General features: G+C 35.3%; 1 protein-coding gene across 1 annotated transcript; it reads left to right on the top strand.

Annotated features, from left to right (window-relative positions):
* Positions 1-164: 164 nt before the first annotated feature.
* Positions 165-21,069, top strand: LOC129945129 (uncharacterized). Its single transcript, XM_056054789.1, has 2 exons — positions 165-1,982; positions 20,932-21,069. Exons 1-2 carry the CDS (start codon positions 165-167, stop codon positions 21,067-21,069), a joined length of 1,956 nt encoding a protein of 651 aa, XP_055910764.1.
* The last annotated feature ends 1,253 nt before the right edge of the window (positions 21,070-22,322 follow it).

The following is a 22,322-nucleotide window of genomic DNA, read 5'->3' as shown; positions in this document are numbered from 1 at the left end:
CATACTGTGCTCTGATCAGTTCTTGTTCCTTTTCGTCTTTCACTTCTCGTATTACTTCTTCTCCATCAGCTATTAACTGAAACAGAGGGAATGTTTTTTTGTCTATTGGTAGCGCAAATTTTTTTCCCAATGACAAAAGCCATTTAATTTCTAAAGGAAATTTTATGGTATTAAAAAAAATAAAATTTCCTTTAGAAATTAAATGGCTTTTGTCATTGGGAAAAAAATTTGCGCTACCAATAGACAAAAAAACATTCCCTCTGTTTCAGTTAATAGCTGATGGAGAAGAAGTAATACGAGAAGTGAAAGACGAAAAGGAACAAGAACTGATCAGAGCACAGTATGGCAATATGTTGCACTCGTTTCAACGTAGTCAAAACAGCGACCAGTTTGCCAAATATGTGCTTTATGTCAACAAACAAGCTATCTCTTTCCTTAAGCGAAACAAAAATATTATTATTCTCTCAGCGGACAAAGGCAATGTGACTGTAGCGATGGAGCGTAATGAATACGATGACAAAATGAGTGTACTTCTCTCTGACCGAAGTACGTATTGGCGTGTTAGACATAACCCAACAACAACACTACAAAACCGAAACAATGAGTTGGTTAAGTGGCTCAACAACAACAACCACATAGACGATAAGGAAAAGAACAAAATGACAACATACACCGCGCAGCTTCCCTCTATCTACGGACTACCAAAAACGCACAAACCAAGCATGCCCATGCGTCCAATTGTATCATCTTTGAATTTACCATGCTATGAGCTTTCCAGATTTGTTGGTAGAATTTTACAATCAGTGACGAATGAAACAAAATACACTGTAAAAAATTCTTACGAATTTGTTGACAAAGCGAGAAATGTTAAATTACAAAGTAATGATGTATTGGTCTCGTTTGATGTTATTTCATTATTTACTAACATCCCAGTACAATTGGCTATTAATATTATTAAAAAGAAATGGGATACGATTAGCAGACATACCAAAATCAGCCAAACTAAATTTATTGAAATCATGGATTTTTGCTTAAAAGACAACAACTATTTGCAGTTTAAGGACATTATCTACAAACAAATTTTTGGAATGCCAATGGGTAACCCTCTTTCGCCCACTATTGCTGATTTGGTAATGGACCATTTACTTGACGAATGTTTAACTGGATGTAATGCAAAACCAAATTTTATAGTGAAATATGTTGATGACATATTTGCGGTTATGGACAAATACAAAGTCGCAGACTTATTATTGATCCTGAACGGATTCCACTCCAAACTACAGTTCACTGTTGAAAACGAAAACAACAGTTCTATATCGTTCCTTGATGTCAAAATCCACCGTATGGACACTCAATTGTCGTTTGATTGGTTTCAAAAACCAACAGCATCAGGACGTCTGATCAACTTCCGGTCCAACCAAGCCAAACACATAATCTTCAACACAGCTTCCAATTTAATTAACAAAGTTTTTACGTTAAGTGACGTAAGATTCCACCATTCAAATACCATCAAAGTGACCAAAATTTTAAGCGACAACGGTTTCCCGCCAGCAATTATTCGTGGCTTAATTTTACAACAACAATGCAGACGCGCTAAACAACAAAGTGAGGATAACAACAAAGGATACTTCAAAAGCATTGTTTACGTTCCAAAACTGGCTGAGAGTTTTAAGCAAGTTGTCACCAAAAACATCCAAGATGTCCGATTGGCTTTTAAATCTAACCAGACAATTAGACACCTTTTCACCAAACTAAAGACCAAAATAGACAGAGATAAACGCACTGATGTGATTTATAAAATAAACTGCAAAGGTAAACCTGACGAAACATGTAACCTTTGCTACATCGGAACCACCAAACAATTCTTGCGCCAAAGATTGTCCAACCACAAATCTGACATCAAAAACAATAACCTGGCTAAAACCGCATTGGCGGCCCATTCAATAGACAAAGGTCATTCTCCGGATTTCGATTGTGTTAAAGTTCTTCAAACGGAAAAACATACTTCCAAGCGATATACACTCGAAACGCTCCATATCCTGAAAAACAAAAACAATATGAATCGCAAGCAAGACACACAGAGTATATCATCTGTATATTGCTCACTTGTTTCCTCATAAGAGCTTTTTTCTTTGTTTTTTTGTAGTTATAGACTGAACTTCTTAATTAGAAGTGTTTTTTTACATTGTTTTAAAATTTAATTGTTAAATTGTAAGTTTTTTCTTATTCTTGTTGTCCACAATATTGTACTATGTGTTTTATTTTTCATGTTTAATAAAGTTCCCCTGAGGAAGGCAGCAACCCCTGCCGAAACGTCGGGAAAAGTTAATGTAACAACCTTGTTTCATTGCCACGATCAAAGTGACCAAAAAAGCCGAAGGAAAACCTAATTTTTCCTATACACATAAGCATAATAAATATCGCAGTTTTTCATCCTCTTTTTGCCCAGCCCATCCCATCGTATTTCCTGGATAGTAGTGATGTCTGCTTTACAGCGGTCCAGGGCCTCCGCTAGTTTTTCGACCGCACGTGGTCTGTTAAGGGACCTAACATTCCACGTGCATATCCGAAGTTCGTTTACATTAGTTGTCAACAGTAAATCCGTCCGTATCCGAGGCTTGTTGGTGCTTCGAAACTAATTATTCTATTATCTATTTGGCCAGGAAGTCACCCCGATGACGGCACAACCCCTAACCTGGAGGGCCAGATCCTAAGTATAATTCCAAGGATGGGGAGCCAGATAAAACCGCTTCTTATAGGCCTGGGCTCCGAATAAGTCTAAGAAGCCCTATAAGATGTTCACTTAGTAGTTCAACCTTACTGGAACTGTAGACGTCACCGTTGATTCCATCTCGGGAATTCCTCCGCTGTCGTCTGGATAAGGAACACCTTTTCCCCCCTCTCTCGTTTGCTGCCCCCAACAACTTTCCACTGGGGTTGGAACCCAATCTCCAGTTGAGATACTATGCACCCGATGTTCACCACAGGGAGGTGAGAGTAGGAGTTGATAGACAGAGGTGGGTTTTTGACAAAAACCTGTGGATGCTTGTGTCCTCTTGAATGCACATGTCTACCATTTGAACATCCCACACGAGGTTTACCAGGTGATAATGCATCCTCAAAAAGTAACCGTCTGTTGTGGATTTTGGGCCGGCTCGGCGGCGTTATTGGTCTGTCCTTTTTTGAAAACGACGTTAGTGAGGCTGTCACCGTCAACACTCATTTTGTATGCCCCAAACTGAACCATATGGACCTTAGACGACATTGTATAAACGATTTTAGGGTAATGTTATCTATCGCGGGAGTGATGTGAATAGGTCACGCGATTTGACCCTGCTAGACTTTTTCCTGTGGAGTTTCTTGAAGTTGCAGGTCAAATAATGCACAATCGACAGATGTTAACATAACACAGGCCATCACTTCAATTGAGCTGGATCTATTCGGAGGAGATGAAAATTGGACCACTCGAATCTGTGCCATCGTAAGAAATCAAGGTGGGCATTTGAATGATGTCATATACCACACTTAGTGGCATACATGCACCTTTAAAATAAAAAAATGATATTTTTATTTGGGGTCTTATCATTGGATAAGAAGTTCGTTACAATATAAACTTTTTTTGAGATGGTTTCTGTTGCATTAGGGTGCCTCTTATTTAAGAAGTATTTTGACTGAATATTCAAAGGCTCTTCTTTCCAGGAAGAAAGTGTTCCTGTTCACGGTTTACACATATAATTATTTCATTTTCAGTCAAAAAGTCTACATTTTGAATGTTTTTTTTAAATGTAATTTCCATTATCCTTTTTAATTCAACTTAATCATGGACTCAGCCAAAATTCTTAGAACTTTAAAGCAAAAATAAGTAAAACCTGTGAAAACTAATAATTTTGGGAAACATTTTGTCACACTTCGAGCAACACGATGATTTCATGGTAGAGCATAACAGGCAACATAATGAATACCATCCATCCATGAAAAAACACTGTATTTCGAACAAAGAGGTGCTTGCAAACCTACCATACCTATAAACCTATAGTTGCATGAGAGAAAACTTATGTTATTAATGTTAGCTCATACAATATGCGATTTCATGCAGAAAAGACAAAAAGTCTTTATACGGCCCCTGGGTTCATATTATATGCATAGCATACCTATAACTTGCAATAGTTCGTATTATGTAAATTTTAAGAACTATTAATTAACACTCGTTAACGTTTTTGGAGAACAACTGTGATTTAATTTTAAATGGCCATCATTACATATTCGTGTTTAGTATAAAGCTTTTTGTGTTGTTTGTGTCCTTGAAGTGGCTGTAAGAACAATGGATAAAAAAAGACTAATGTTTGGAAACTGAAAATATTTATCTTGTCATGTTGCATTTTTATGAATACAGCATCCAGTAAATGTTTGCGTACTAAAATTTAATTTGGTCGAATTATTGATTCACTTCCTCATTCGTTATAATTTGACTTTTAAAAAATTAAAAAAAAAACTAGGGATCTTATATGAACATAATTATATAGGTCGGCTAATCGGTTTGGACTGAGTGTCAACCCATACAAAACTAATTTAGTCATATTTTCGAGGAAATACAAAATTCCATGTGTTAACCCTCCCTACATTAAAGGTAACCAATTAGAGTTTTCAGGCAAGTCTAAGAATCTGGGTCTTATTATATATTATAGACAAAAAAATAAATTGGAAACGTAGTTTACAAGAAAGAGTGAAAAAATCTGTTGCAGCTCTCTTTTCTTGCAAAAAAGCTATTGGTAATAAATGGGGCTTGAAACCTAGAATTACGCTAAGGAATTATGGTGCATTACTTTAGAAAAAGTTTTAAGACGCTAAAAACTAAATAAGGTCCAACGTTCAGCTTGTCTATCGGTGCGCACGACCCAACCTCCGGTTGGGATACCCTACTCTACCTAATACTTCTGAATATACTTGGCAAACAAATAGCTGCAAGCTCTGCTGTTTGCCGCAAGGCTTCATCGTAGTGGGTTAACAACAACATTGACCACTCCGTAATTCTTAACGCACATACTACCCCATCATCCAGGTAGGTAGGTAGGGAGAAATGGCGATCTCAAGGCAACCTAGCCTGAGATCCAATTAGCGCTGAAGTGCGCCGTTTTGATACCAAAAACTCGTTTGACCTGTGATAAAAAGATTTATAGAGAAGCTTCATAGAGATTATGTTAGAGCCATTTTGTCGCATTGAGAAAAAAGATTAGGTCTCTAATCTTTGTCTCAGATAGCTCATCAAGTTCGTGAAAGAATGCTTTTCCAAAGTATTTCATTCTATATTGTTTGCCAAAGCAGAACATTTGCAGAGGAAATGGATTATCGTTTCACTTTCTCTTTGGTCACTACAACTACGGCAAAAGGTGTTGTAGAAGATAATCAACTTCTCTGCATGAACTCCTTTAGGCCAATGTTCGGTACAAACCGCAACAATCCTGGCTATGTTTTGCCTTGGTCTGCATAGAAGATCGTTTATACGGGTTTTATTATAGGTGAGCCATAACTTCCTAGATATATTAAGTTTGGTAGATAGTAAAGATTTTACCCTTCTTAGCACAAAGAGGAATGTTAACCATTTCCGCAAGTGAGCTATGAAGGGTCGATCCTTGCCTGGCTAACTCGTCAGCCCGTTCATTTCCCACGATACCACTATGGCCCGGAACCCAGATAAGGGTGACACCGAGATTAATATTCAGGCTCGCAAGCTCATCGCGACACTGCTGGACCAATTTAGATGAGGATATGGGCGAGTTAATGGCTTTGACAACTGCCTGACTGTCTATAAAGATAGCCGCATTTCGGTTTTGGTTTGGAACTTGTTTAAGTATCTTACATGCCTTCCTTATTGCCAGCAGTTCAGCCTGAAAAACTCCAGCAAAGTCAGGAAGCCTAAATTATTTGGCTACATTTAGTGACTCAGAAAAGATACCATAATCAACTCCGCACTCCATCTTTGAGCCGTCAGTAAAGATGGTTGTGTCGAAACCTATCGACACGATATCATCCTCCCAATCTTCTCTCGATGGGAAAATAACCTTAAAACCCTTACTAAGGTTTAAAGTAGGAGTGCAGTAGTCAGTGTCTACCGAGATAATATCTGAGGGAATCAATTTCGTAGTGTTGCTGTGACCGTAAGGTTTTGACAACCAGCTGTTGGATTCCGTCAGCCTAATAGCGCTGCAGGAAACTATCTATTTAATAAAAAAGGTCGATTGGTAGAAGATCCAAAATAACGTTTAAGGCGTCCGTTGGGCAAGTAAGCATGGCCCCTGTGGTGCCCACGCAAACTGTTCTCTGAACCTTCTTTAGCTTATCAATATTTTAGGCTTTGCTAAGAGCAGGCCACCACAAAATCGACCCATATGTTAAGATTGGACGTACTACGGCTGTGTACGTCCATTAAATCGTTTTCGACTGAAGTCCCCACTTTTTGCCGAAAATTTTGCTGCAGGCGTAGAAGGCAACACAGACCTTCTTAACCCGTACTTCAATATTTAGTTTCCAGTTTAGTTTAGGGTCGAGTATAACTCTAAAATATTTTGCACTGGAAGACAATGATAGGATTTGACCGTTGAGTCTAGGTAGCGTGAAGGGCGGTACTTTAGTTTTGGTGGTAAAGAGCAATAGTTCAGTTTTACTTTGGTTAACTCCTAGTCCATAACTCGTGGCCCAGCTGCTAGTTTTCTTCAAAGCTGACTCCGTGATTTCACTAATAACAGAGGTGTACTTTCCTGACACCAATAGCACCAAATCCCTTCACTCCATATCTCTCTTATTTAACGAGTATTGTATCCATGACCAGAAGCCATAGAAGAGGCGAAAGGACACCACCATGGGGTGTTCCCCTACTCACGTGTTTTTTTGCGATTGTATTGCCTAGAGTGGCTCGAATCTTCCTACCACTGAGCATGGAAATAATCCAGTCTAGAATTAAGTCTTCTATACCGAACTTAACGAGAGATTCTTCTATGGATTGGGTAAGGACGTTATTAAAAGCACTTTCTATGTCTAGAAAGGTGGCAAGAGTAAATTCTTCATAATGGATTGCTTGTTCTACAGTACGCACTACCTCATGGAGGGCAGTCTTCGTACATTTGCCCTTAAGATAACCATGCTGAGAGCTTTCGAGAGGTCGTCCAACTAGGATTTCTCTAATATGGTAATCAAAAATGCGCTCCAAGGTTTTAAGCACAAAAGGTGTTAAGCTTATTGGTCTGAAATCCTTCGCGGATTCGTGACTTCGCCTACTCACTTTCGGGATAAAAACTACTTTGACTTGTCTCCACGACATGGGCACATGTTTGAGAAGGAGACGTCCTTTGAAAATTTGTTCCAGCCTTATAGCTGCCACGTAATGCAACTTTTGGAGCATAACTGACAGTATGCCATCCATGCCTGGGGATTTATATGGAGAAAAAGTATTGATGGCCCACAAAATATCTTCTCTGGTTATAACGGAATTGACTTGCTCCACATGAGCTACATTTAGCTCTGTGGTTTCAAGCGATTCGGGGTTATCACTCTCGCAACCCGGAAAGTGCGTCTTCATCAGTAGCTCAAGATATTCGGCTTGATAGGCTGTCCAGGTTCCATCAGGCTTTTTTAGAAATGAACGGTATGTAAACATACTTAATTTCTATTTATTTTGGTTCCTTTTAGGCTTACTTAATTTTCGTTTACGTTTAGCTTGATGTGCCTGGAAAACGTAAATGTAATCTAGCGCGTAGTACTTACAGAGCTCGAGCTGTGAAAATAGCTAGAAGCCAAGAGTCCAAAGAACAGACCCAAACCCGTTTGGCTTTAGATGCTGAGCGCCATAGAGCTTGAGAAAACGAAAACTAAGACCAATAACATTCACTGTTATGGACACGGAACAAGTAACATCATACCACATAGAATTTCTTATTTCTTTGGAATTATCAGGGGTGCCTTTTCATAAGTTGAGATTGAAGGTTGGTGTTCTAGTCCTGTTAGTGAGAAATCTTGAAATGACAGTAATGGCAAAAGGAAAAAATGTTTTAATTCCCCGCATTCCGATAATTCTAAACGATTTGCCATGTCAGTTTAAAAGAGTGCAGTTTCCTCTGAAAACAGCATTTGCAATAACAATAAATAAAGTTCAGGGGCAAACGCCCCTCGTACCTCGTAGGATCTGTTTTTAAGGTATGACTTAATCCAAGCTAAGAAAAATGGTGGAAAACCAAGAGCCTTAAGTTTAAATAAAATAATTCCGTGGCTAAGTTGGTCAAAATCTTTAGAAAAGTCAGTGTATACGCAGTCAACTTCATAACCTTGTTCTAAAGCGTTTGAACATATGTTTGAGAATGTGAGGAGATTAGTAACGGTTGATCTTTTTTTCACAAAACCATGTTGCTGTTCGCAAATGATATTTTTACTAAAATATGCTACGCTTTCACAAACAACTTGTTCAAATACTTTAGGAATGCAAGAAAGCTTTGCAATGAGCCTGTAGTTGCTTATATTCGACTTGTTACCTTTCTTGAAAATTGGGGTTAGAAATTACTTCTTCCATATACTGGGAAATTTGCCTGTTTTTAGAGAAAGTTTGAATAAAAACGTAAGGGGTTCAACTAAAGCATTACTACACTTTTTTAGTACTATCGGGGGAATACCATCAGGACCGGCTGAGCAGTCATCATTCAACGCAGATAAAAGATCAAGGACCGTATTCTGTTGCACAGGTATGTGACTACAGCTAGTTTGCGAAAAAGTGTGAAGATTATGAAAATATACTTCATCAACTTCTTGAGGGCTATTAACAAATGACTCACGGAAATTTGTTGCGCAAGCGTTAAAGATATCAAAATGTTTTATCTAACAAAAGGTTCTTGTAAGTGAAGTTACTGGAAAGCCATCTGATTTTTTCTTTGAGTTTACAAAATTCCAAAATTTTTTAGGATTCTCATTCAAAGAGGTGCCCATATCAGTAACATAACAAGCATATACAAAATTAGAAAGAGGCTTAAATTGGTTAAAGAGTTCAACATAAAAAGAGAAGTTGATTGGAGACAGAGTTTTGAGATACGTTTTCCATGCCTTCTTTCTTTTGTTACGCAGTAAACGCAAGTCTTTCGTGTACCAAGGATGGCTAAAGTTTGTATTTCTTGATTTCTTTATCGGTACATTTTTTTCAAAACAACAATTAAGGATCCTATAAAAAGTTGAAACTGCTTCGTCAATGTTAGAAAATGCTAGTGTATCAGCAATTCCAGAAATGGTTAAATCTTCAGACAACTGCTGGAAATTGGCTCTTCTGAAATCAAAATTATATAAGCAATCAAAAGAATTACTGTGATTAGTAAGGTGATTACTTAAGTCGAAAAAAATGTCCAAAGGGGGGTGATATTTGTCAATATTAGTAATTCCTGATCTAGATTCTAGAACGAGAGTAATATAATAGTGTCAGAAGAAAAGGCTAAATCGAGTTTTTGAGTTTTTAATACAGATTGTTTGCTGTAAGTCAGTAACGGTTACATACACGATATGGTTAAAACTTTATCATACTCAAAATTCAGTTATGATTGTGAATTAAAATGTGTTGGGTTCTGTATAATTTGTTGATGTCATTTGAAAAGTGAACTACATTAGAAAACACTCGTAACATTAAACCATAAATCGAAAGAAATGTTCTATTGAACCACTAAGAAAGTCACAGGTGTTAGAATTTTCATTTATTCAAAATTTAAACTACCCACGACATTTTTTCCATTCTATAGCCAGTTTATATTTTTCTCATACTTGAAGAAAAGAATTTTCTTTGCTATACCTATTCACAGGAATAAGGGAAAAAACGCAATTCAACTCTTTAACACCAACTGCTGACACCTATTTATCACAGTGTAATTGCATTATTATAAACTTTTCTCAGTTTTAAATCCCCTTAAAAAAAGGTTTGCACGCCCCGGAACAGATTGAAAGGGAATTACTACTCGTAGTCGTCCTAGTCCTCGCTCTTGTCCTCTCCGACTTGCCGCACCGAGCCATCGACTTAGGAAACAAATGTAGGTAGATACGAGGATACAGCAGGATATTATATTCCATAAATATCAACGTCATTGTAGCATATCACCACTTACTTACTTATTATTATTATTATCATCATACACACGAGTTATAAACAGAAGAGCTTTGAAATTTCGTATATTAAAAAAAATTTTATTTTTGGGACGATATTGTTCTTTACACTCGCATCAACATCAACATCACAACCCCTTACGTTTTCAACTCGTATATTGTAAAATATATAAGTAGGTATACAAAAACATAGCTTCGTGTATAAAATTGTAAAATAAAATTTATAGCCTTTGCCAGCACGTGTTTAAAATTGCTCAACATCGACATCGATGTCGACAAATTTTTGGGAACTAAACTTCGAATTTTGGCAATTTTCAACCGATTTTCATGGAAATTGGAAATTTATTAAGTGCAAAGTGACACGAAACAATGGCGCCGATATGCTTAACAAAGTTTTTAATGTGCCAACTACACGAGAGCGTTAAGTTTTTGCAAAATGCAAAAACAAAAGCAATCGCCGCGGCATCTGTATACGGTTATATTATTATAGACCCCATGTTAAAAGGTTCGACATCGTTATGGTGTCGAACTGTGACAGGATGGAAACTTTAGATACTATATACTTAATTCTACTTATACCCATACTCGTACTCTATGGCTTGGCCATCAAGGAGTTGAGTTGGTCTTGTTCGGATTTTGCCAGTTCAGTTACTTAGGTACATAGGTTATAGGTATTGCCTTTTGTCACAAAGGCCAGCTCGTCCGTACAACGTCGTCGCGTCGCTCGTAGGTCGTCCTTTGTCCTTATCGAGAGCGTCGAAGATGTGTATTCTACGGAAGAAGGCCGTACTTTATCAAAAGAGCTTGTCGGAATGGGCCTAAGACTTTCTGTTTTCCTAAGCAACAATCGGTATTGCTTGGCATGAGTTCAGCAACACACAGTAGTCGAAGTCTTAGTCGTAGTCGTCGTCGTCGTTCCGGGCGGTGTGTGAATTTATGATCCTGTGCCAGCAATAAAAGTTGAAAAGTTTCAAATTCAAACAGTGAAGACCTCTTTCAAGGAGTTGAGTTAAGTTGAGGAGGGGGGCATATTTGACAATATAAACATTTTCGTTTTTTCGCTCATACCGCACACTGTACTATACACCGCTGATGGCGCTTCGCTGTGTTGGTTCTTTTGACTTTCGTATAAGGTTTTCAAAAAATTTTATGAAAACTGTGCAAAAGTGAACCCCTTTAAAAAAGAGACTACTATATGATGGTTGCATGCCACCGGAAGACGGAAAGGGTGTTTCCATGTGTCGGAGGGTGATTTAATTTTATTTTTATGTTTTCTTTTTGCAAAGCAAAAAACACAAAAATACAAAAACGTAGACGAACAAAATTGCAAAAGGCAATAATTTTAAATTATCACAGAAATTTTCAATTACTTTTCATGCGGACGTTGGTTTGAGGAAGGAAGGAAAGTTGGTTGGTATAGTAGCCCTGTATAGTATGTCTACGTTTTTGGTCTTCCGTTTCTAGCTTCATCTTGCCGTCTTCGAAATATGGGAAACCATGCTCCATTAGGTTTAAAGTCTACGTTCTACGATTCAGTCAGTTGTAGTACATTCCAGCTGCGGTAGCTAATTTTGTGTTTTTGATTTACTGAGGTGGTAACATAAGTGGACCACCAAAAAGGGTCTAATGATGAATAGGCGTTTTAATGGTCGTACAGACGGTCTTTCCGCCGAAATATTATGACCGCAAATAATTGCACACGCGTATTGTACTCGTACATAGGAAAAGTGACAAATTGTTTGGGATGTTTAAAATTAATTTTGGATTTCTTTGTTGGGGGCAAATAATATGTTGTAGACAAAGAAAATGGAAAGTATAGTTCTTTGTCTACGCTTTGAACACTGCTAACTAAGCTATGAGTAACGAGATTTATTATGATACATTGATATCCACGAAGTTGGGAATATATTTCTAGCTCAGGTTATTTAAGTTATTGGATTTTCCGGTAAAAAAAAGTGTGAAGATATCGTACAAAATCTTGTAAAAGAAAGTTTTTTTCAGGATTTTTGTTCCTAGTCAGGAACACAGAGGTCTGAAGCTGTTGCTATTGTTGCTATTGAAGAATGTAATTTTTAAGAAATCAAAGTTCGTGAGAATGGTATAATGGGTAAGTAACAAGTTACAAGTCGCCGTGGTGTGCTTACAGGTGGGGATGTAGCTTCTGTATTCCAGAATGTGAGACTCAATACAAGATATCAAAAGCTCAACATTTCAGGCACTGGCTTGAGAAGAATTCTATGAAAAGATTTCGGATAATCGCTTCGTTAACGCTTTGCCTTATGAAAATTTGAATTGAACTTTATTTAGGGGAAAAATTATTTGTTTTAAAGAGGCCGGTTTTCAGCACGGGTAAACAAACTATCGGTGTTGGTAAGATCCACACATTATTATCGATGTAAATAAAGGCCTGTTATTATCAATATCCTTCATCTTTCAATTTTATTATTGTAGTCAAATTCTTAAAAACCGATAGTAAACTTTCTAAAACCCCTTGTTGTATCTATTGTTATGAGAAAAATATGATATAATGGTCAGTTTTGAATAATTTTTTAGATATTAAACATCGTCTTTGACTCGTTTGAAGTGTTTTTTTTGTCCGTTGCCAGAGCCAACAAAATCGAAAAAACAAAGAGAACAAAGCCGCTCAATCTATATTCTAAGAAATGTTTACATTTTTCTATTCTGAATGAAACAATTTTACTGCCTTTTAATCGCAACTTCTATCAACATAATAGTAAAAAAAACTCCTAGAGAAATGCTGTTCCCCCTAAATCTACAAAAGAAAAACATTTACATTTTGTCAAATCAGCAATAGAAACGATAGAACTCATAAATTAGAAAGTTTAATAGCAAAAAATATACATTACACTGCCCTTTAAATGACTTCCCAAAGTAAACATTTTTGTTTTTTAAACTGAGATACTATACCTATGTATACCTAGGGCTCATGTGCCCGAACAAGGCCAACCATCGATCAAGTGTCAAAATATTCCGAGCGATTGTTCCTTGGAAAATAAAAACAAGCATTGAACAGCGAGGTTTTGGAGATAGCAGCGTTTTCCTTAAAATTAAACAAACGAATAATAAAAAATAAGAAGAATAATGAAAGTATTTCAATTTCATTTTCGAGCTATCGAGACCTAAGAGAGTGAGTGCGTTACTTTGCATTTTGAATAATTTTCCAAGATGTTAGCTATGTACCTACGTAGCAACGACAATGAGTGGAGCGCCACTTGTACAATGACAGTGATAAAGAAAGTAATTTGAGATACTTTCCACTTATGCTTGGTTTATTGCGCTATAATATCTTTCCCCCGGGGATATCCTTTAGCTACGTTATCTTTGCCAAGATGTGTCAATATAAAAACACTTCTCATATACTATATTATACATATTACATTTTTTTCTGTTCCCTTCAAGAGGCACACAAAGGAGATCAGGGTCGTTCCAATCCATCAGCAGGGCCTTTAAATTGAGTTCAACTATCATTCCAAAAAATACTACAAAAAATGGTAAGGAAAAACACAAAATACGATTTTTTTAAAAATTTATTATTGGATTTTAACAAACTAATTTAAATGTCTTAACAATTTAAACTTGTAGAAAAAAAAAAATATATGAAAAATTAGACTTTACTTTATAATTTTTATATGGGTTAATTTTTTCCAGAACTAAATAATTTTGAGGCCAATTTTAAAGTAATTCTTAGTAAAACTTAAAGTTCAAAAAAAGCGTTCAAAATTTGGTTATTGATCCTTTTCTTTGAATAACATCTCGATGGCTTCCTGGTATTAATATTTTTATTAATTTTGTTTGATATATATTAATTTTGGTTCACTCTTCTTGAACAACTCTTGTCAAATAATTTGTAATATAAAATAAACGTATATTTTAAAAGCGTTTTGTACTAAAAGTTGCCAAACGTTTTCAATCGGGTTCAAATCAGGACTGCAAAGAAGTCTTTTGTTATTTTGAAAATTAAATATCTTCGTTATCCTTACGAAAGAATATTTCATCAGTATATTTTTGGAACTCCTCAATTTTGTCTCATTCGAAATAACTGAAACTTTTCAGCGAAAGACAATCTGTTCGCTTTTTGACGAGAGGTAAGTTTTGGTTTTGGGACGAGTTTCACATATTCAACATTTGCACACCTTTGAGTGTTGAGCTTTAAAATTTGAAAAATTTTCTAGTCGCTAATCGATTCATTAACTGTAAGTCGTTTGATTTCTCCCTTAACTCCATAATTTTAAGTCAGCTTTAAGAAAATGCCTACTACAGAATTACATCTTGATAGTATGCCAACGATTTGCTTACGAGTCTTCCTCTGTTCTCGGCAACAAGACCCGTTCTATTTCTACAAACTCAATCTATCTACGTGAATAACAAAGTATTTATTACTAACAAACCTTTGTTATATGAACATTTTCTTATTTTTGATCCTTTTTAATAACGATTCTTAAATATAGAATCACTTTACCTTACACATTTTTTCAACCGATAAAGATCAATAAATTAAAGATAAAAAAATCATAAAAACAGATAGAACTGCAGTGTTTTTTTTACGAAATAATGATTTCAAAACCAGCAAAAAAACACCATTAGCAAAAGAGCTTTTAGATATAGAGCATAAGAACCAGGAACAGGATTTTCAGAATTTTGAACACATTTTATAGTCTACAAAAATTGCGATTCTGAAAGAAAAATTCTCTTTCTTTACAAAGTTCTAATCTCTAAAACTTGGATCTTCTTAAATTTTAAACTCAATTGAGGTCTAACTCATTTCTTTATCAACTTCTCATTCGATTTATTAGACATTCAAATTGTAGGGCCTAGGACATTGGAACTTGATTTAGCAATGGTTTCAATTCTACCACGGGCTTAATTTTAATAGTTAATTAATAGTTTTATTACAGTTTTCTATTATATTTCAGACCAAAAGAAAATTTAATGTGCGGTAACAAACTTGTATTAGAAAAATATATAAACATAAACGGATTCTAAATATTCACAAATAAAAAATGCATAATTTTAAATTTTTAGCAAACGCTGGCAGTTTCATAAAGTGTAGTAAGTTTATATCCATTTGAACCCATTAAACTATTAACTAATAGCGCGCTATATTTTAGTTCTAAATATTAAAAACTCAAGATTTTAGCCTTTACATAATGAGCACAACTTTTCAGTCTGCACAAATAGACATAAGAGCTATTTAAATTTTGCCAAGAAATAACATCCAATCTTTAATAATCCCATTAACAACATGGCCAGATAAAAGTGTAGATAAATCTGTTTATAGAAGACAAGACAGCCGTTTTGACATTATGAGCATATGAAGAAGTATTACAAAATACTTAACTTTTATGAATATACAACATAAGAGACTTCGTTTGCCGTCAACTGCATTCCTTGAACTCAAAATTTGACCAAGGTAGCCAGTTAATTTTGTAGAAGTTATTAATTTCGAACATTGAACTTTACTTTACCAACTTCTACCTTCAGTTGATAGTGCAAAAAGTACCAAAAACATTTTTGTAATTAAATATTATTTATTTCTTTGCCAATTTGACAAGGAACCCATTTACACAAAATGTTAAATAATATAGTGTAGAAAATTGTAAAAGTTCAGCTTTTAGTTGAATGAAAAAAATATGATCAGCTGTCATTTTGACATCTGTGGACTTGACTTAATAGTTAGGGACTAACTTTCCAGTCAAGTTTCCAAAAGAGTTGTGTTAATTGAAAGGCAACTTTTTAATAGTACGCAATCAGTTATTATTAGAAACTTGTCGTTCTTCAAGTCCATTATGTTGTCTGAACCTGCCTTTTTTATTACGTCAACAATGTTTTGTCTGAATCTACTAAACAAAAGATTTCTTGAACGTTTTATATATAATAGTTTTTATCACAAAAATTGCATCCATCAAATACTATTCTATAAGTTTTCAGGGCTTTAATATCTGAAGGAATAGTTCGACTTATCAAGAAACAATTTCTTCCTAATTCTGAAGTAATTGAACATTGATCAAAAAAGAATTATTACAAAATCCAATAAACAACGATAACATAATTTGTATTTCGAAAAAAGTGAGAATATCAAATTAAAATTATAAATCGAACAAAACTGGCCGATATTTAAAATTTTGTTTGTAAAATGTCAAAACTTTCAGTCAGAACCTACGAACTCAGTTCCATTCACCCGATTTGAAAATTCGCACAACTCAAAAATTATTTTAAACCAAGTTTTACAGATAATGATTAGATGTGAAAAATACTCGAGCTCTAAATATTTTTGAAATCAAGTTCCAAAGGAACCGAGAATTACTAGATCGAGTTTTTAATTTTTTTAAAGCTTCATCAATAAATTGGGCGTAAGATTATCAACGTATTTTTTCAGCAGTCTTGATAATGCAAACTTAGAGACCTATAGTTTTGATACAGAATACAAAAACATTTTTTCATAAAAAAAAACGTGCCGAAATAGTTTTGGTTTTTTACATCTAATAAGAGTATTGTTGCAACAAAATTAAGTCTTAAAAATAACCTTCAAGATCGTCGAATTACAAAGGTTTGTACTCAAATTTCTTATTATAAATCTAAAAGTAGTTTTCCATAAATATCTTGAGTCCATTTTTGTTAAATTAAATAGAAAAGATCTTAACCGAGAAGAGTATTCTATACTGTTGAACTTACTTGTGAACGATCAATTTTATGGATTCCTATACTCGCCTCATTTAATTGTGATGAGTTTTCTGGTGAAGATTTCAAACTGGTAGTGATTTCAATTTTCAACTGCTTTTTCGTTGGTTAGATCCTTCGTCTCCAATAAACAATTTTTCATTCGATTGTTGAAAATGCGACACACCAATTATTGGTTGCTCAACGCAGTTTTGAGATAACCTCCGAATTTGCAATTTAATGACATCTTTAGTAGTGCAGTTATTCCCTCACTGGTTCACCTTAGAGCTGCTGTCTGTGGTGAAACTTGTAATATTCTGCAACCTCTAAAAGTTTTGGGTTGAATTGCTCTTTTAATAACGTAGTTAATTCCGTATAACTCTTATTTTCCGTCTTGTCGGGGGCTATGCCATCGCAGATAAGAGTTTGGTCCCAAATAATGAAGCAAATAATTTGTTTTGGACGATGCATTTGATATTTGGAATATGGAGAAAGCACCTTCCAGACGTTAAAGCCTTTTTTCAAATTTTCACATTTCGTAAGCTATCATTTCCAATATTTTGAAAAACATTAGTGTAGAAGAAAGAAGTCTTTTAACCCGTAATTAAGCACATTTCTCGGGTGCTTCATTTTATGTTTTGAAGTGTTCAAATTCATGAAGCTTTACTTTTCCAAATTACGACGTATTAGGGTTACAGCGTGGCCTTATTAATCTCTCAACACTTAGACTCCTCAAACGCTTATAATGTTGCTAATTCTAAAAAGAGTTCTTTTGGAGCCCTGAAGACATTCTGGCATGGTTGGATCCTGGAAGGCATCGCGGCAGCGGCATCGGGCGGCTATATAAAAAGTGTGTTTGCTTTGACAAAATAATGAAATCTCCTGTGCGGCTAATATAAACTGTTCTTTTTCTTTGTTCGACTTATTTGCATCGCTCATAAGCGATTGGAATAATTCATGCACGCTGTCAAATCGTGCATACTACACTCCTCTTGATGGATATTTTCTTCTACAGTAAAGAAAAGTCTATGGGGCCAAAATTTGGAGATCATCAGGAATATGGAAATAATGTTTCTTTGGGCTTCTTTGGTTGGAATCATAGTTCAACGAGTATAGAAGACGATGAACCTAGTCGACCGGAAGTCCTTTTAGAAGCTTCCGCGGTGCGGTCGACTTCTAAGTTCAGACTTTCTTCATACAATTTAAAAGTGAATCTGTACTTACTTACGATTTGAAAAAAAAGAAGGAAAACTAAGTGCAGAGGAATCCTAATCGAGGAAAAATATTACACATCGGCATATTAAGTCCTTCGACGAGCGAGGTCCTTGTTGTCTCATCTACTACTCTACACACTTCTTTCAGTCCTAAACGCAGTCAGAGAGTGGCTTTTTGAATGCTCGTTTAACAGCGGGTAAGTGAATTGATGATGAAGGGACAGAGATGTGGGCTGGGAAGATTGGAGATGGGGTTTATTCTGCTGAAAGAGTGATTTCGCGTTAATGAATATTTCATTTGAACGTCTTATAGCCGAGAGGGATTTTCTTATCCGCTGTGTTGGTGGCTTTCATTTGTTTAACGATTTTCTTTCATCGTTGTCGTTTATACGTTTATACGTTTACGTTTTCGTCCTCTTGGTCTTATGATGCTGGCTTTCCTTTTACTTTGCTTCAATTGTTTGTTTACTGTGTATACGCTCGAGTTATTTTGCTGCCGGAGTCGGAGTCGGAGCCGGAGCCCGAGCCGGATGGCCATGTAGATGGCCTGCAAGGGGAAGTACCATCACCCGCACTCCTGCAGTGTTCCTTTTTTAGTGACTTTATATTTGTATACATAATATAGGGTGGCGCAGTTTATTTCGAGCTTAAAAAATGTAAATTATTGTAAATGTGATCCACAGCGCGGTTAGATTGGCTGTTAAGAAGGATTTCAAAAAAGCGACTATGGATTAAGGAAGGCGCAGCTCTTAGAGCTCTATGTTGTTATTTTGCAGGGTGGGAGGGTGTTTCGGCGCGGTATGGTAGTGAGTATTTTTAAATTAAGACAGTTGCGTAGGGATTTAGTTTGAAATTATTTGAATTAATTTTCGGGTTGAAGGACCCAGCATCCAGGACCCAGCACTCAAAATCGCTGCTATGTATAACTTAGGTGGGTACTGATGGGTATAAGGTATAAGTATCATTGTTTCTTGTGGTCGTCGTTGCGTTGTCTTTTGAAATGTTAATGTATTTTTGCGTGTTGAGTTGGAAAATGTGTTGTGGAGGAGGGTGACGCAGATTCAGAGAGAAAGTAGATAAAGTTGTTTGGTGTATTTCAATTACATTAACTGTAATCTTTGTGCGGTCAGTTGGATTATTGGATTTAACTAAACTGGATTTTTAAATTGAATTGAAGTAAAAGTATCCTAACGCGCGCTAGAGATGCGGCTTTATTTATGTTAAGTTAGGAGGGAAGTGTTAAATATATCAACGAGCATACTATATTTACATTGAAGGGAGAGAAATACTTTTGTCAATGGTAGCTTACTAAAAAACATTATTTTTGATGATACTTTTTTTATTTTATTAATTTGAAGAGTGTTAGATGGTTGTTAAATAGAGCATACATTTAGTTGAATCTTGGATATGCATCAAGGGATATTGGACGATTGAAGGGTAGAAGATGAAGTAACTAACTAAGAATCACCATTTTTCAAAGTTAGATTGTAAGATGGGTATATCGGGAATTATTCGTTTCGGAAACCTTATTTTAATTTTAATACATTTTGCAGTTTTACATGTTTTAGTAAAAGGTTACGGTCGTTTTTAACAATTTACTGAGCTTTAAAGATGATTTGCCTTAGTTTAAACGATTTTAACATCTTACTATTAATTTTAACTTTTACAAATTTGCTACATCCATATGACATCTATACAAATGATTTTATAAGAGCAGTGCATCTAATGGTCCAGTATAAAGTTGGGAATTCCAATTAATAGGAAGGTTTAAGTTTGTTTGCATTTTCTAACTGTCACTTTTTAGGCATGTTCGGATGTCTGTTTTTGAATAAAATGGACAAACAACTTACTAGTAGCAAAACGAAAAGATGGGTTTAACATTTAAGAGTCACAAATATTTAGAAAATTGCAAATAATAAAATTGTTTATCCTTTAATAAGGTTGTTTAAAATTTTGCGCTACTAATTTTACCCTTGCAATAGAAGCAGACTTGTGTATAATCTGGTATTTATAGGTTTATGGTCGACGAATAATTAATTAAAAAAAAAACTGAACAAAAGTATTTGTCACTTTCAATATTTTGCTGATAAAAATGTAACGATGAAGCCGATTAAATTTACTTCAAAATCAGGGATATCCAATTCGTTCGCAAGTTGTTAAGCCTTTTTAAGCAATATGGGTCCGGTGAGCTTAGTTTTTTTTCCAACATTTGTTCAAAGCATTTGGTCATAGTTTTGTTTAAAACTTCATGTTTTGGTTTCCTATCTTTTTTTTGTCCAAATTTTTACAAGTAAACTTTTTGTCTTCAATTTCATTTGTGTTCTTTATAATTTTACACAATGCGCTTTCAGAAATCTGAAAATGTTTGCCACTTTTTTTTCTTATTTTCCCCGATTTTATTTGTTTTAAAATGTTTAGTTTTATTTTCAGGGATACCGTGTCTCTTTTTCTAAGCATAGTTTTTTGGCTTTAGTGTCAAACTTAATATTTGTTTTTGATTTAAACAACGGAAACTTATTTTCGCTTTTTTTTATTGTCATATTGATACCTTCTTCGTTTCATTTCTACCACGAGGTTGAGAGCTGTCAATAATTGAATATTGAATTTCATTGAAAGTAGCGCGTAAATAATTTTAATTTTCCTTAATTTTCAACTGGGAAAAAAATATTTAAAGCCAAAAAAATATAAATTTAAATATAACTTTAAGTAGACTATATAATATATTTGTTAAATAATTACATTGAAGTGAAAAAAACAGTGATATGTGTCTTGTAGCAGCAACAATCAAAACCGTTCGTAGACAGTCTTGCCGGCTTATGCATAAAAAGTGCTCTTTTTTTTAGTTCTTGTTTTCTGTGTTCTGTGTTAAAAAACGTTATTGTCCAAATAATATTGGTAAATTTAAATTATTATGTATTAGATGGATCTCCAAAAACGTGAAACCTCAAAAACAAATTGGGAAGAATTGACTGATGGCCAAGTGGCTGAATTCATCGATTCTGAAGAAACTGATGATGATATATATAGTAGCGATGACACGATTTGTGACCGTTTTTGATAACATTGAGCCAGATATTTTGGTGACATATCAGAAAATGATGCACAGGCCATGAACGAAGCTGAAATAACGAACGCTTTTGTGAAAGCTTTGCGTCTAAACCTAAGCACAATGAAAAATCCAACAGCTTCTTCAACTTTTATTGTTGATTCTGAAGAACTGGAGCCATGTACTTCTTCTGGGATTGCATAGCCTGTCGTGAAATCATTCAAAAGGCTAAGATCACCCCTACCGTCAATTAAGACTACTGGGCCAAAAACTCAGCATTCTTCTAGAGGATTCACTGGTACGCTTAGTATACGATAACTAAGGATCCAAAAAAGCTGGCAAAAGTAGTCTGGCGCAAACGATCAATGTGTCTCCACGTCAATAAAGTTGCATTCCGTGGCAATGCATCACTGCCATTGAGTGTAAGAATCCTCAAAACGCCAATTGAATTATTCAATTGCTTTTTTACGCAAGAAATAATTGACCTCATAACTGAGGTCACATATCGTTGTGCGTTGACGGAAAACATACAACTCTGGCTTCAAAACTTCTGTAGCAGAAATAAGAAATTATATTGGTATAATGATGATCAGTACATGTCGCTATACCGGTATCCGAATATGGATAGCTACTGGGGAAAAATACTTTTCCTTCGATTCAAAAGTGCATGCCGATAAAACAATTTGTTGCAATCCAGAGATGTTTATGTTCCCAAGATAAATATCAAAGAAGAAAAAAAGGTGAACCTGGCTTTGACCGCTTGTTTCGAATTTGTGCTCTTGTAAACAAACTAAACGCGAGTTTCCATTCCACCAAGACGAAACACCATCTTCGTCAAAATATGCCAAACAAGCCGCACAAGTGGGGTGTAAAATTGTTTGTTCTTTGTGATTCCAACGGATTTGCATACTGTTTTGAGGTTTACAATGGTGCAGGTGTTAATATCATTTTATCAGGTAAGACAGATCCAGAAGCAACGTCCAATATTGTTGTTCGGTTATCAGAAACAACTCCCAAGTTTTGTAACCACGTATTTTATTTCGATAACTTTTAAACATCGCTACCCCTCTTAGTCTATTTACGGGCACGAGGAATCTTCAGCTTAGGAACAGTGAGAGGTGATTTTGTATTTCTTTGTTTCTTTTTCAGTGAAAAAAATAAAATTTTGTTTTATATTCCAGTGAATCCCTGCATTTAAGTTGCCGACCGATAGCCATGCAAACAAGGAAAGTAGATGATATTTCTCAGAAAATATGGCTTTATAT

This window comes from Eupeodes corollae, chromosome 2 (genome assembly GCF_945859685.1).
Source record: "Eupeodes corollae chromosome 2, idEupCoro1.1, whole genome shotgun sequence".
NCBI lineage: Eukaryota > Metazoa > Arthropoda > Insecta > Diptera > Syrphidae > Eupeodes > Eupeodes corollae.
The sequence above is the reverse complement of the archived record's forward strand: the minus strand, read 5'-3'. Positions and strand labels throughout refer to the sequence as shown.